Consider the following 13,538-nt stretch of genomic DNA (forward strand, 5'->3'; position numbering starts at 1 on the left):
GAAATATCATTTTACAGGTTTGCCGGGCGTCCTGGAAAGTATAACAAACTTTTTAACAGATGGAGACTGGAAGAAGTAAGGATAAATTTTACTTGCACCAATGTAAAATCACTGTCTGTCTGTCTGTCTCTTTCTCTGTCTGTCTGTCTGTATGTATGTGTGTGTGTGTGTTTGTGTGTGTGTGTGTGTGTGTGTGTGTACATATGTATATATATATAATGTGTGTCACACACACACACACACATTCCTTTGCTCATGTGCCAAATTATTGTTGTCTGAAATAGTCAACCTCTTATTCTGTTTCTTTTTTAAAGTATTTAAAATATGTTTATATGATATAAAAACAAATGGTCTTTTGAAATTTTTCCTTTAAAATGGCTGTGAATTTTCAGGAATTAAAGTATGTTCTGGAATAGCTTAAACACCAAACTTTCTTTCTAAGTGTGTGTGTGTGTGCGCGCACGCGCGCTTTAGGGTACTACCTTTATCAGGTCAACCAAAATGTTACGGAAGCACGTGCAATAGTAGGGTACTACTACTAACCTGCTTCTTCAGCCTTTTGACAGTAGATTAGATAATAATTTAATCATCCTCACCAAACCTGACTTCCAAACAGTATAGAACAGTTGATTGTGGGGGTGTCCCAGGTCGATCGCGGTATGATATACAACCAACAACTTTGGTCAACCCTCCCCTAAAAATGTTCAACAATTCCTGGCAGTTACAATGGGTAGATCACACTGGTCTTTTCATACTGTGAGTAGATTGCAGTCTCTTGGGAGTTGGACGTGCCTGGTATAGAACAACAGTATGTTATTATTAACCCAAAATCCTTACCCACTCAAGTGGATCCACAGCAGCTGCCTCCTGGCAGCAGCATCACTGTCACTCGCCAAGAGGAGGAAAGCAAGGTGGCAGCAAGGTCAAGGCCATGCAGACACAATAGTGGAGCCAATTTGGTGCTCCCACTAGTGGATACACACAGACCCAACCTTTTCACCACCTTGCCTCTCCACCTATCGGTAAGCAGCAGCAACACTACTTCCAGGAGGCTGTTGCTGTAGCTCTGCCCCACTGAGCAAGCAACAAAGGTCTGCAAATATGTTGCAATTGTTATCTTGCCTTTTTCCTCTATCTTCTTTCTTAATGTTTCTGCTTTCAGTGTCATCCCAGTGGCTGTTTGATAGACCTCTGCCTGCAGATGGGTGTCATCATGGTTTTAAAACAAATGTGGAACAACTTCATGGAACTTGGCTATCCGTAAGTATGAACAAAGGCATAATATCAAATGCTGGCTTGATTACTGTATCTGCTGGCAAAAGAAAAGGCAGGAAATGTCCTCTCCTGCATGGCTAACTCTTGGAGGTGCATAAAGAAAAGCCGTCTCTATGGAACTCTGTTTCCTAAAGACTGGAGAGTTGGATACTAAAAATTAATACTAGATGCAGGACGTGACAATCAGTTGTAATATTTAATGGGATTTTGGATAAAATTTAGCCGTACTTTATCTGCAGAGCCATTAAAAGTGTTGTACGTGGTTTGGGGGAGGAATTCCCAAACAGTGTTTGCAAGCACCATCAACAAGTCCTCAGGCATTGGTAGGACTGTCTCTATTCACAGGGATGTTCTTCTCTTAGGAGACAAAACAAAATAAAAAATAAAAAAAAATCCTTCCAGTAGCACCTTAGAGACCAACTAAGTTTTTTCTTGGTATGAGCTTTTGTGTGCATGCACACTTCTTCAGATACCTGAAGAAGTATCTGATACCTGAAGGTGAAGTATCTGAACCTGAAGGTGAAGTATCTGATACCTGAAGGTGAGATAACTGAAGGTATCTGAAGAAGTGTGCATGCACACGAAAGCTCATACCAAGAACAAACTTAGTTGGTCTCTAAGGTGCTACGGAAGGAATTTTTTATTTTTTGTTTTTGACTATGGCAGACCAACACGGCTACCTACCTGTAACTGGATCTTAGGAGACAAACATTCACAAGAAATGAGAGAAACCAGGAGGACAGTGATGAGTTAAGCCATCAGTTGAATGATTAAATGTTACCGTGAGTGCTACCATCGATTCTATGCTCTGACTATCTAATACAGGTTATTGCAAAATTGGTGGGCACGACGCAAGATCAAGAAAGGAGGGCAGTTACTGGAGCATAAATTTCTCTACCTCAGTGGGAGAAAGATTGGAATCTACAGCCCATGAATCTCCACGGTCTGATGGATGAATACTTAGAGATGGGTGAGCGTTCTTATAAACTTGTCCCTTTTCAAAAAAAAAAATTAAGAAACTGGTAGATTCTTGGCTGTGAGTCCAGTAAGGACCTGATTCCAACTACAAAGGTGAGTCTGTTGAATAGACTCTTGGGCTGGTGTATTATTTAGGTTTTTTTATTGTGGATAGAGTTGTTGCTGTTTTTGATATTATCTTTTTGTATTTTTTTGCTTAATTTGGTTGTGTACTTTTGATGTTTTATTTATTGTTTTAGGACTACTTTTGTTACATTTGTAATTATGTGATTGTGTTTGTGCTGTAAGCTACCTTGGGCATGGTTTGAATTATGGAAAGGCAGCATACAGTACAAATAAAATTATGTATGTATGTAATTTGATGAATGTCATAAAAAATATCCATCTTTTCTTAGACATTGATCACCAGTTTCTTTTCTTTTGACCATCACTTTGAGGTTTTTTATTAAAGTTTTTCATAATACAATAAAACAGCTGCTATTAACAATGCAAATAGAATAAGAGTCCTCTCTTAAAGTAATTCTTAGCCTTACCACCAACAGAAGATAGTAGCCCTCCCAGCTCTCACCTGGATCTTCCCTTTCTTCTCCTAGCCTCTCACCTTGGGACACGGACATTTTCCAGACTCTCACCTGGGGTCCTCCATCAACTATCTACCACCCCCATGAGTATACAATCTCTGAACCTTAATAAAGGCCCAAGTCATAGGACTCCAAAGAAAAAAAAGAAGGGTAACCAAGAGTGGTTCTCCCTTTTTGATCATGTGTACTTTCTTTCCAGTTCTACAGTTCGGCTTCACCACAATCTTTGTTGCCGCTTTCCCCCTGGCACCTCTTCTGGCCTTGCTCAACAATATCATAGAAATCCGGCTTGATGCATATAAATTTGTCACGCAGTGGAGGCGACCTATGCCTGCAAGAGCAACTGATATAGGTGAGAGACAAAGCGCAGTCACTGTAGCAAATTCTTTTTATCATTTAGTCTGCAAGTTTTGTTTTTGGTTTACCTAAGTTACAAATACTAACCAACATGAGAGAGAAATCCCAAGCCCTGGCTTGGAAACAGTGAAGCAGAACTGAGTAGCAGGTCTCCTACCACATCCAGTTCCATGCTGCTTGCACTACCCAGGGCAGAGGGTAATAAAGGTAAAGAGACCCCTGACCGTTAGGTCCAGTCGCGGACGACTCTGAGGTTGCACAGCTCATCTCACTTTACTGGCCGAAGGAGCAGGCGTACAGCTTCCAGGTCATGAGGCCAGCATGACTAAGCCGCTTCTGGTGAACCAGAGCAGGAAACTGCACACGGAAACTCTGTTTACCTTCCAGCTGGAAGGTATTTATCTACTTGCACTTTGACATGCTTTCAAACTGCTAGGTTGGCAGGAGCAGGGACCGAGCAACGGGAGCTCACCCCGTCGCAGGGATCCAAACCTCTGACCTTCTGATCAGCAAGCCCTAGGCTCTGTGGTTTAACCAACAACGCCACCCACGCAGAGGGTAACAGTGGTCATTTTTCATTCTCTTGTTTTCTGCTGTATCAGCTCCAAGCACAGGTCAAAGGGCTGCTGTGTGTGATCCACCAGTTCCCAAATGAAAATAGATGGCACCAGAAGTAATCTGATATGGTCCTAGCCTTTTGGAAGGGCAATGATGTTGTTTTCATACCTGCAGTGTAATAATTATAATGAGTCTCAAATGCGGCATCACATACTGTGGCTGTGGATGATAAATTTGCAAACTGGATCTAAAAATGGAAGCTGTTTGTTTTCTAGACACAGTTCGAATGAAGGGCAAGCTGTGCAGGGCGATTGAGAAAGTACAGTTTTAATTCTGTTTTAGAACAAAGGCTTCTTTGAGCATGGACTGGGGGGAAAAGTATTAAATAATCTGCTTTCTCATGTTTGCTTGTTTTGTGTTTAGCCTCATGATAATTATCCTCTCCTAGGGATCTGGTATGGAATCCTTGAAGGAATTGGAGTCCTAGCCGTCATCACCAACGCTTTTGTTATTGCCATTACATCTGACTATATCCCACGCTTTGTTTACGCATACAAGTACGGCCCCTGTGTTGATCAAGGATACAGACAGGAAAAGTAATTATCCCTTTTCTACATTTTTCACTTTTGTATTTTGACAGAAGTTTGCATTTTTTTCCTTTTGTATATTTGCTCTTGTATTTTGCACATTTTGTTATGGTTACAGTGGGCCAGAATGGATTGCATCAGAGTCCAAGCCAGAGCACTTAAAATGTGTGTGTTCAGTTTTAGTCACATGCTAAAAGTGAATGAGACAGCTGGAAAATTTCAATTGCTTTATATGCCCCCAAATAGTGAAAGACCTAGAAAACAATGTGCTAGACTACTTCCCCTCCAGGCAATTACAACAGAAAGAGGGATGTTAACAGAAATATAGGGATGCTCCTGAATGTTGTCAGCCGCATCCCTGTGTCATGGTTCTCCCCACCTCAATTAGGGATGGAGGAGAAATTCGTACCGGTTTCCACTTTAAAGCAGACCTATGTCATTCACACCTCCTGAAACAACACGCAAAGCGAAGCACACATATCCGTCAAAATGCACACATCTCTAAATTTTGCGATGCGGTTCTCCAACAACAACAAAAATGTAGTCATGCATATATTAGAGAATGTGTTCATAATGTGTATATTCACAAAAAGAAAAGAAAATACATTATATTTGGTAAAACTGCATGCAAAAATGTGTATATTAGACTACATATGCACACAAAAAAGTTTTTCATGAAGATTTTAAAATAAATAAATAAATAAATAAGGAACTGAAACTGATGTAGAGAATCTCAGCAAAACTGGCAGATTTGTCTCTAATTCCAATTGACCTCATATCCTGATGTACCCAGTGGTGATCCCAGGTTCCCAGTAGTGGCATCACTGCCACTTGCTAGGAGTGGCAAGGCTGCAGTGAGATTATGTGGGACTATGAGTCCTAGAAGACCCTCTCCCTGCATTGCAGACCTTTTCCCACTTGGCCTGGGTGGGGAGAGCCCTGGCTGACTCCAGCTACAAAAGCTGAGGCTGCTGAGCAGACTCTTGCTCTGGGGTCTTGTTGAGGGTGAGGTTGTTGCTGTTATTGATATTAATTCTTCTATCCTTATTTTAGAACTTACTGTGATTTAATGTGGAAATGGTTCTGATTGGTAGTGTACTTTTTGATGTGTTTCATTTATTGTTTATGACTATTTTTGTTCTATCATATAAATTTGTTTCTTGCTGTAAGCTGCCTTGAGCATGATTTTAACTATGGAAAGGCAGCATACAAATAAAATGATGAATATATGTATGTTTGATAATAATAATAATAATAATTTATTATTATACCCCGCCATCTGGCTGGGTTTCCCCAGCCACTCTGGGCAGCTTCCAGCAGGATATTAAAAACACAGTAAAAGACCAAACATTAAAAACTTCCCTAATCAGGGCTGCCTTCAGGTGTCTTCTAAAGTAAGATAGTTGTTTATTTCTTTGACATCTGGTGGGAGGGCATTCCATAGGTCAGGCACCACTACTGAGATGGCCCTCTGCCTGGTTCCCTGTAACTTCGCTTCTCACAGTGAGGAACTGCCAAAGGCTCTTGAAGCTGGACCTCAGTGTCCAGGCTAAACGATGGGGGTGGAGATGCTCCTTCAGGTATACTGGGCCGAGGCCGTTTAGGGCTTTAAAGGTCAGCACCAACGCTTTGAATTGTGCCCGGAGATGTACTTGGCTTTGCTGGTGTGCCCACACTGCCCCAACCCCACCACTGTTACGCCTCTACCCCCTCCCTGTTGGTAAGTGGTATTGGAGCTGTTACCAGGAAGCTGGTGTTATGGCTCTACCCCACTGGGTGAACTGATGCTGTGGATATGATTACACTGAGCAGAATACTGCCCCCACCAGTGGTAGCCAATGGTGTAGCTATTCTAATAATGCTGCAGCCTAAGATGCCTCAAGAATGCCTTCCTGGTTAGTTATTTATTTGCATTTAGATAAAACATGTTAATGCCACCCTCCTGGTTAACAAAACTCCCAGTGTGGTTCACAAATCATGGAAACAATTGGTTGTATCCAGAGAACTGCCATGTCCGCTCATGGGACAGGTCCCCCCCCCCCAGTCTGCTCTCTCCTCCCTAATGCAAGTCCAGACCTGATCTTGAGGTCTGGATGCTCTCAGAAATAGTGCTGGCTCCCGGTGGAGAGCGAATTGGCAGACAGTGCACTGGATCCAACACATAAAGAGGGATGTGATGTTCTTCATCAATGGAACTTTATTTCTTATGAAATATTTCCAAAGCCTGGGCTTGTTTTTGGTATCAGAGTTTATCTTCCAGGACATGGAAAGCTTACGCCAGGGAAGGAATTTTGAGAATTACTATAAGAACTAAGCCATCTGTGGTCTCTAACCTAGTCTAATGATGTACTCTCGTCACATAACCATCTAATCAGTATTTTTTGGCCGTTTGGTGTCGGGGGTCACCTGTTTCACACAAGGCTTTGGTAGGGTGTTGCATATACAACAGCACTATTATTTATTGCATGCATTGCTGTCTACAATATGAAATAATGGTTAAGCTATAAAAAATGTTTTGTTTTAATAAAAACACTTTAACTGTTTAGTAAAGATCATTTAACCTTTCTTCCCCTGGAGGCTTCTTAATTTTTGATGTTACCAATTGACAGTGTGTGTTTTATTCTTTGGCTTTACAGTTACACATTAATAGGTGGGTATGAGGGAAAATACTGCTTAACAAGGAGTTTTCTAAAAAAAAAAATTCTAATCTGCTCCATCATCCATAGCTCTTTCTTGGCTCTAACTCTTTTCACTGCCAGTATCCTGCCTCCATGCAATGTCCCCCAGATTTTCTATCCCAATGAGATAACAAAAAAGATAAGCTTTGGGCCTAAGTCTCAATTGCAGCCTCATCAAATGATACCATTAAATGCATTGATGCAGTCCCTGTATTGTATTTGGCTCATTACTGAATGAAAATGTTTGTTGTATACTATGTTGATCCTGACCAATGTCTATTTCCGCCCTCATACAAACCATTGTACTTCCGCCTAACAAAGCCATAATTTCACTGAGGGAAAAGAGCGGGAAAAAACCCAACCAAGTGCTAATCAGGTTGAAGGGGGAGGGGGGATCATTTCTGGCCCTGTCAACCAATGACCCAAAATTGGTCAGTGAAGGCTCTCAGGGATCAGCAAACTTTTTCAGCAGGGGGCCAGTCCCTCAGAACTTGTGAGGGGCAAGACTATATTTTGGGGAAATAAATGAACAAATTCCCATGCCCCCACAAATAACCCAGTGGTGCATTTTAAATAAAAGCACACATTCTACTCATGTAAAAACACACTGATTCCCAGACTATCCACGGACCAGATTAGAATGTGATATGGCCGGATCCAGCCCCTGGGCCTTAGTTTGCCTATCCATGCTCTAACCTGAGGGTGGGCAGACAGAAAGCTCTCAAAGCAAAAATGACTGTGAGCTCCAGGGAAAGCAGCCTTATATAGGCTTCTACTCCCCTCTTCAGCAAGGGCTCATGGGACAGCTTTTCCCCATGAGCCATCACACAAAGATGATACTGGCCAAAGCCTTGCCCAGTTTTTTGCTGCAATCTGTGGGACCACAGCGCCACTGGGCAAAGGCATCCTATGCTTATTGGGCACAGAACGGGGCTTACTGCGGTGTTCAACATTTCCCATATGTTGGGAATTTCAGCATCTAAGGCAGCACATGTGTGCACATACCAAATATCTTTTTGACATATTGGGAGATTCATTTAACCTCCCCCCTACCTACCCCCATCCAGGCAGTGGCATCCATTATTTCATTATTTTGCTTGCACGCATACAGCCCGATGTTGCATGTGAGGACCTCTGAAACTGGGCCAGTTTAACAGCATTAGTTGCACACCTGCTACAATTATTGCATTGCCATTTGGTATCATTAGTCAGACTGAGAAGGCTGTATTCAGCACCTCTGATTCTGGTTGGCCACTGCACAGTGTGGAAATGTTACTTAACCACAGTTTTGACCTCTTAGACGAAGAGTTGAATTGTATGCTCACACAAAGCATAAACCTCATCTTACATATTCAAGACTTTATGGGTCTCTTGCAGCATAAATCCCAAGAATATTTTGGCCCCATCATCCTTTGAAAATATGATAGGCATGGCATTTGAATCATAGGCACACATTGATAATGGCAAGGAATGTGAATGAGACCTGCTTTGCATGCATAAGCACAACAGAACCATGATGAGCTCATTTCTGATTGGAAACTATTTCCCGGGCTTTCTCTTTTCCAGATGTTTGAGGGGATACGTCAACAGTAGCTTATCAATATTTGATCTGAGCGAGCTTGGAATGGGATACTCAGGATACTGTAGGTATGTATTATGCCACTTGCTTAATTTCAATGGAAACACCAGAGAAGCTTGACCAAATTGCTGGAGTCTTGAATATCCTTTTTAACTGCTTTGCTGAATACAGTCAATAGAGTTCAGCTGAGGGGAAGATGCTGAAATTTCGCAGCAAATTCATCAATCCACCACATCACTATTTATATACAGGGTTAAATCGTGTTGCTGTGTTTGCTTTAAAACATTTATATCCCGCCTTCTAAGACTCACACCTGCTTCGATAAAAAAATCAAAACCCAACAGGACAAAGGGGTGGGGTGTGTGGAAATGCTAGAAGGTCAGTGGAAAAGAGCACACTTTATCCACTTCAGAAGGGCTGCAGAAAAGAAATGTTCATAATCTCATTGGGTAGTTATTCCATAGCCTTGAGGGGATTGCAGTGCTGCCCTCTCTTCATATCATGTGGGCCTCACACACAGCCCATGAATAGTACAGGATCATATTTACTGTCAGAAGTGTGGGTATACCAGACCACAAACTGTACTTCATTTTTGCCTTGTGCATAATTCACCAATATTGCCTTTAATATCTTGATTTCTAGGCATTCATAGAAGGCATTCATTTATTTTGCAACTTTGATCATAAATAGGCACATCTCTTACCCATCCTTCACACTGTTTTGGTGGGTTTCCATATATACAGTAGCTGCTTCTGTCTTCTGCCAAAACACTGCTGAAATGGGGAGCTCAGGTTGTCTGCATGATTACAAGTGCCTCTACTTTTCCCAAATGGCTTTCATCTCCTTTATTTCCACCACAGGTACAGAGATTACAGAGCGCCCCCATGGAGTTCAACACCCTATGAGTTCACCTTGCAGTTCTGGCATGTTCTTGCTGCTCGACTGGCTTTCATTATAGTGTTTGAGGTTAGTTATATAGCTCTTATTCAGGGCTATTGTACAAAGGTAAAATTTACATCCGTTGCTCTGCCCACATTTGCCTCTGGCCCCACACAATGTTGGAATCTGGCTCCCAGAGGACATTTGTTTGAAAAAGTTTCTCACACATTCATAACCCTCTCATTGCTGACATTATGTTCGCATAGGGAGAATTGGAGGAGCTGTTTAAGCCATGTAATTTTGGGATAAAGGAAAAGGGGTTCTTCATCACTGGTACAAGATGTATTCTATCTTCCGCTTCCAGCCCCCTGCCACAAGGACATGGTAGATCACTGATATATGCTAATATTAATAATCAAGGATAAGTAACTAGTTGGTGCATTGCTTCCCAAATATCATACTACAGCGATCCAAGCAAGACAGATCAGTGTAAGCATTTTAAATTTTTATATACCTATATATATATATTCTCTCTCTTTTCAGCACCTTGTTTTTGGAATTAAATCTTTCATTGCCTACCTAATCCCAGACATGCCCAAAGACTTGTGTGACAAAATGAGAAGGGAGAATACTTGGTTCAGGAAATGATGTATGAGGCCGAACTGGAGCATTTGCAGAGAGAGCGGAAAAAGAACGGCAAACAGTATCACCACGAATGGCCTTAGTTAATACGGAAGGAGAGTCACATCGCCAGGACTGAAAACCCCCAGGGCGAGCTGTAGAAGATGGGAAGGCTTGGGAACGAGGCAAAGGAATCCATCTGCATGCATATCTTGCTGTTGGGAAAGAATATTATCAAGCTTTTCTGTGAACTAGGCAGTGGGTGGGTGGGGGTTGTGTTACCAACAGTCAAGACAAACAGCTACTTCCCCTTAATGGTCCGTGGTGAAGATTGGATGCTGCCTCAGCTGCAACTACAAACGGAGTAGAATGAGCTACAGCAAGTCCACAAGAGTCATGCACAGCAGCATACTGGAAAAGGAATGTCTGTTACTTGTAAAACTTTCACAATAAGGGGATGATATTTTAAAACAGCAGCAGCAACAACAACAACGTGTTTATTCACTCCTTCTACAGCTTTCAGTCGCTCAAATGAATTTGCATTGTCTATGATATATAAAAAAAACCAAGCAAGATTAATTGTTGCCTTTGTGGCCATAATTTGATGCTATAACAGTCCTTGAGGCTTCCCGTTCTGTCAGGTTTGTCCTCGTCTCTTGCTGAGATTGTGGATGTGGCTCTGCTCTTTAAAAGGGATATCAGCCTGTTCAATATGTACTATGCAGTTTGATGTTTGCACATCACCTCTTGTCCATTTGTCTTTACAAATCAGTTCAGGGGTGGAGGGTGGGGGATCAAAACAGCTTCGCCATTAGGAAGCCTTAAGGCTGGCATCTGGAGATGTTCTCCAGCCAGGAGGAAACTGGTTTCTGCATGCGGCGCAACTTGTTTATCCCATACCAGAATCTTACACGAGGAAAATTACCGTGCATTGCACCCAGAGAACCTTGGCCGAATGCAGAAGCCTGTTTCATATAGCTAACTGTGCACATAGCTCAGGTCCTGTGCGCCTGTGCAGAGGCCTGCACAAGTGGTATACTTTCGCTCTCGATCTGCTCGCAGGCGTTTGGATGCCGGCTTACACACCCTTGCACTGCTCTTGATGCAGCACTTTCTCGGGACGCAATGCGACTTTTTTCAGTGGTTACTGATAGTAAATGTGCAGATTAAGGTCATCTCATACCTCTGAAGTGAAGAGTCCTATCCACGCTCTAATGTGGCATGCAAAAGAATAACTGTACGGATATAATCTTCTTGTCGAGCTACCTGGATTTTATATAGTTCACCAGCCACGTCAACTTGAAATCTCATGGCATTGCAAATAAGAAGCCAGTTTTATTACCTGCCTTACGCGAGCTCCTGCTTATGCAGAATATAAAATATAACATCGTGGCTTGCTTGTTCAAAGTTAAAAGAAAGAGGACCCCCCCCCCCCAATTTCCCCCTTATAAAATCGAAGTATGGAAAGAGGCAAAGGGGTAGCATTCAAGTATCCTCCAGTTTTATGCCTTCTTAAATTTTTGTTTCAAAACAGTACATGCCCTTGCAGGGACCTGAACTTTGGATTCTCACATGCCTACATTGAGAGCAATATCGTTTGATGGCTTTTGAAGTCATGATTTCGTCTAACGATGCTTTACTAATTATCATTTATATTATCTACTACTTCAAAATGTGGGAGAAATGAAGCACTAAACTCAAACAAGTGTGCAGGATTCACTTGTACATGGGGACCAAAATGTTCCTGGGTTTTCCTTTTGTAAAAAATTTCAGGTGTAGAATTCTTTCTTATTTATATCAACCAAAGTAAATTAACAACTCCACGCCCCTGCCCCTTAAACTTTCAAAGAGTTACTTCATTATAATCAAGCACAGCAATGATATGATATAATATATATAAAAATATTTGCATGAGTCTTAGGATGACTTCTGTAGTTTAGGGGAAAAAACACCAGATTGTAGAAATGATCTTATTATACAGGGGACATGTATCACATTCCATCATTTGGAACCATAAGTGATCTAATTATGATACATTATTCTAACCCTGTGGGATTTTTCTTACTATATTTCTGTCATATAATTAATGTTTTTTATATGATGACAATCTTGTTTATAGTATCATAATGCCCTTTTTATATATTGATACCCAAATTCAGGGGTTGCTGTGCAGATGGAAACTCTAATGCACCCCAACCCCCACCTCACGGGCTTTCTATACATTTCAATAGAGGGAGAAGCACTGCACATGTAACCATTGGTGCTGGTGACCTCTGTTGAAGTGCATGGAAATGCCTGCCTGCACACAAACACTATGGGTGCATCAGAGTACACAAAAATCTCTGGATTAGGGGCACAAATGACAAAGTGCACACTTTATTTGTGTGCTGTAAAGCATATCTTATGTTACCTTTGTTGTGCTACTGTTAAGTTTTGCTGTTGTTATGTTTTACCTAACTGCTGATTGCCTTGGCTGGATCCAAGCTTTACAATCAATATGGTTTGCCAAGTAGTCAAGTTAACTATGATTCCGCTTGGCTTTTCTTCTGTCTATACCACTTTGATCTATACACAGATACATTCTGATTGGTCATTTGAGAGGGTAATGCTATACATATCTACTCAAGAAGTAACTCCCACTAACTACAGCAGGATTTACTCCTAGATCTGAAATCCTGAGCCCACATTTATAGAGAGTAGTCGCCATCCGACTCAGATGAGTTTGCTGCAGAGTAGATATGCTTAGGATTGCATCATCCAATGACAGAAAAACAATGGCAGCATCGCAATCTGCTGAACTATAAAACTACTTTCAATGCAAAGTTCACGATCAAAGTTCTAGGCCACAATACTGAAATCACTTGTTCCTAGCTAGTTACACTGAACAACTGAAAAGTCTAGTGGCTTCAGTTTTGCAGTCTTTGATTGTTGTTGTTTTTCCCCCACACATACTTGGAAAGCACATTGAAAATGCTCACTTGTGCCCTTTTTGTATTTGTTTTAAAAACATGCATTAACAGTGTCTAGCGATTTGCTGATCTATAGCCATTTGCTTTAGCTGAGAGAAATGCTCTGCTTGATTTGGTTTACTGTGGTTGCATTGAATGCAAATTATCTTACAAAGATATATGGCACACTCTGTTCTCAGGAAATATGTATTACATGAATGCTGGTTAAATATCTTTCTCTTTCCACTTTTCTTTTTGTATTTCTAAATACTTGTCTTTCCAAACAGATTACCAGTATTAGTGGTATGTGCATGCAAGCTGAATTTGTGGAATCTCCCAAGCTGCATAGCTTCAGAACTAGCATCCATGCAAACAAACTGCTTTAGATCATTGCTGATCTAGTCTACAATAACTTTGGTCTATGCATGTTCTTTCAGGGCAGACTGCATGAGCAGCTACAGTCTGGCTTTCAAAATACTACAGTAAGTTACTAGTCC

At 41.4% G+C, this 13,538-nt stretch overlaps 1 protein-coding gene across 1 annotated transcript in view; it reads left to right on the forward strand.

The window, feature by feature from the left end:
* Window positions 1-10,409, forward strand: part of ANO3 (anoctamin 3) — a 156,356-nt gene extending 145,947 nt beyond the window's left edge. The window contains 10 exon segments of the mRNA XM_033151028.1: window positions 18-75; window positions 1,163-1,260; window positions 2,101-2,162; window positions 2,165-2,245; window positions 3,034-3,186; window positions 4,198-4,345; window positions 8,581-8,661; window positions 9,454-9,559; window positions 10,016-10,097; window positions 10,100-10,409. Of these exon segments, the coding sequence (XP_033006919.1) occupies window positions 18-75; window positions 1,163-1,260; window positions 2,101-2,162; window positions 2,165-2,245; window positions 3,034-3,186; window positions 4,198-4,345; window positions 8,581-8,661; window positions 9,454-9,559; window positions 10,016-10,097; window positions 10,100-10,197 (967 nt within the window). The 3' untranslated portion in view covers window positions 10,198-10,409.
* The last annotated feature ends 3,129 nt before the right edge of the window (window positions 10,410-13,538 follow it).

The sequence above is a fragment of the Lacerta agilis genome, chromosome 1, assembly GCF_009819535.1.
Source record: "Lacerta agilis isolate rLacAgi1 chromosome 1, rLacAgi1.pri, whole genome shotgun sequence".
In the NCBI taxonomy this organism is placed as follows: Eukaryota; Metazoa; Chordata; class Lepidosauria; order Squamata; family Lacertidae; genus Lacerta; species Lacerta agilis.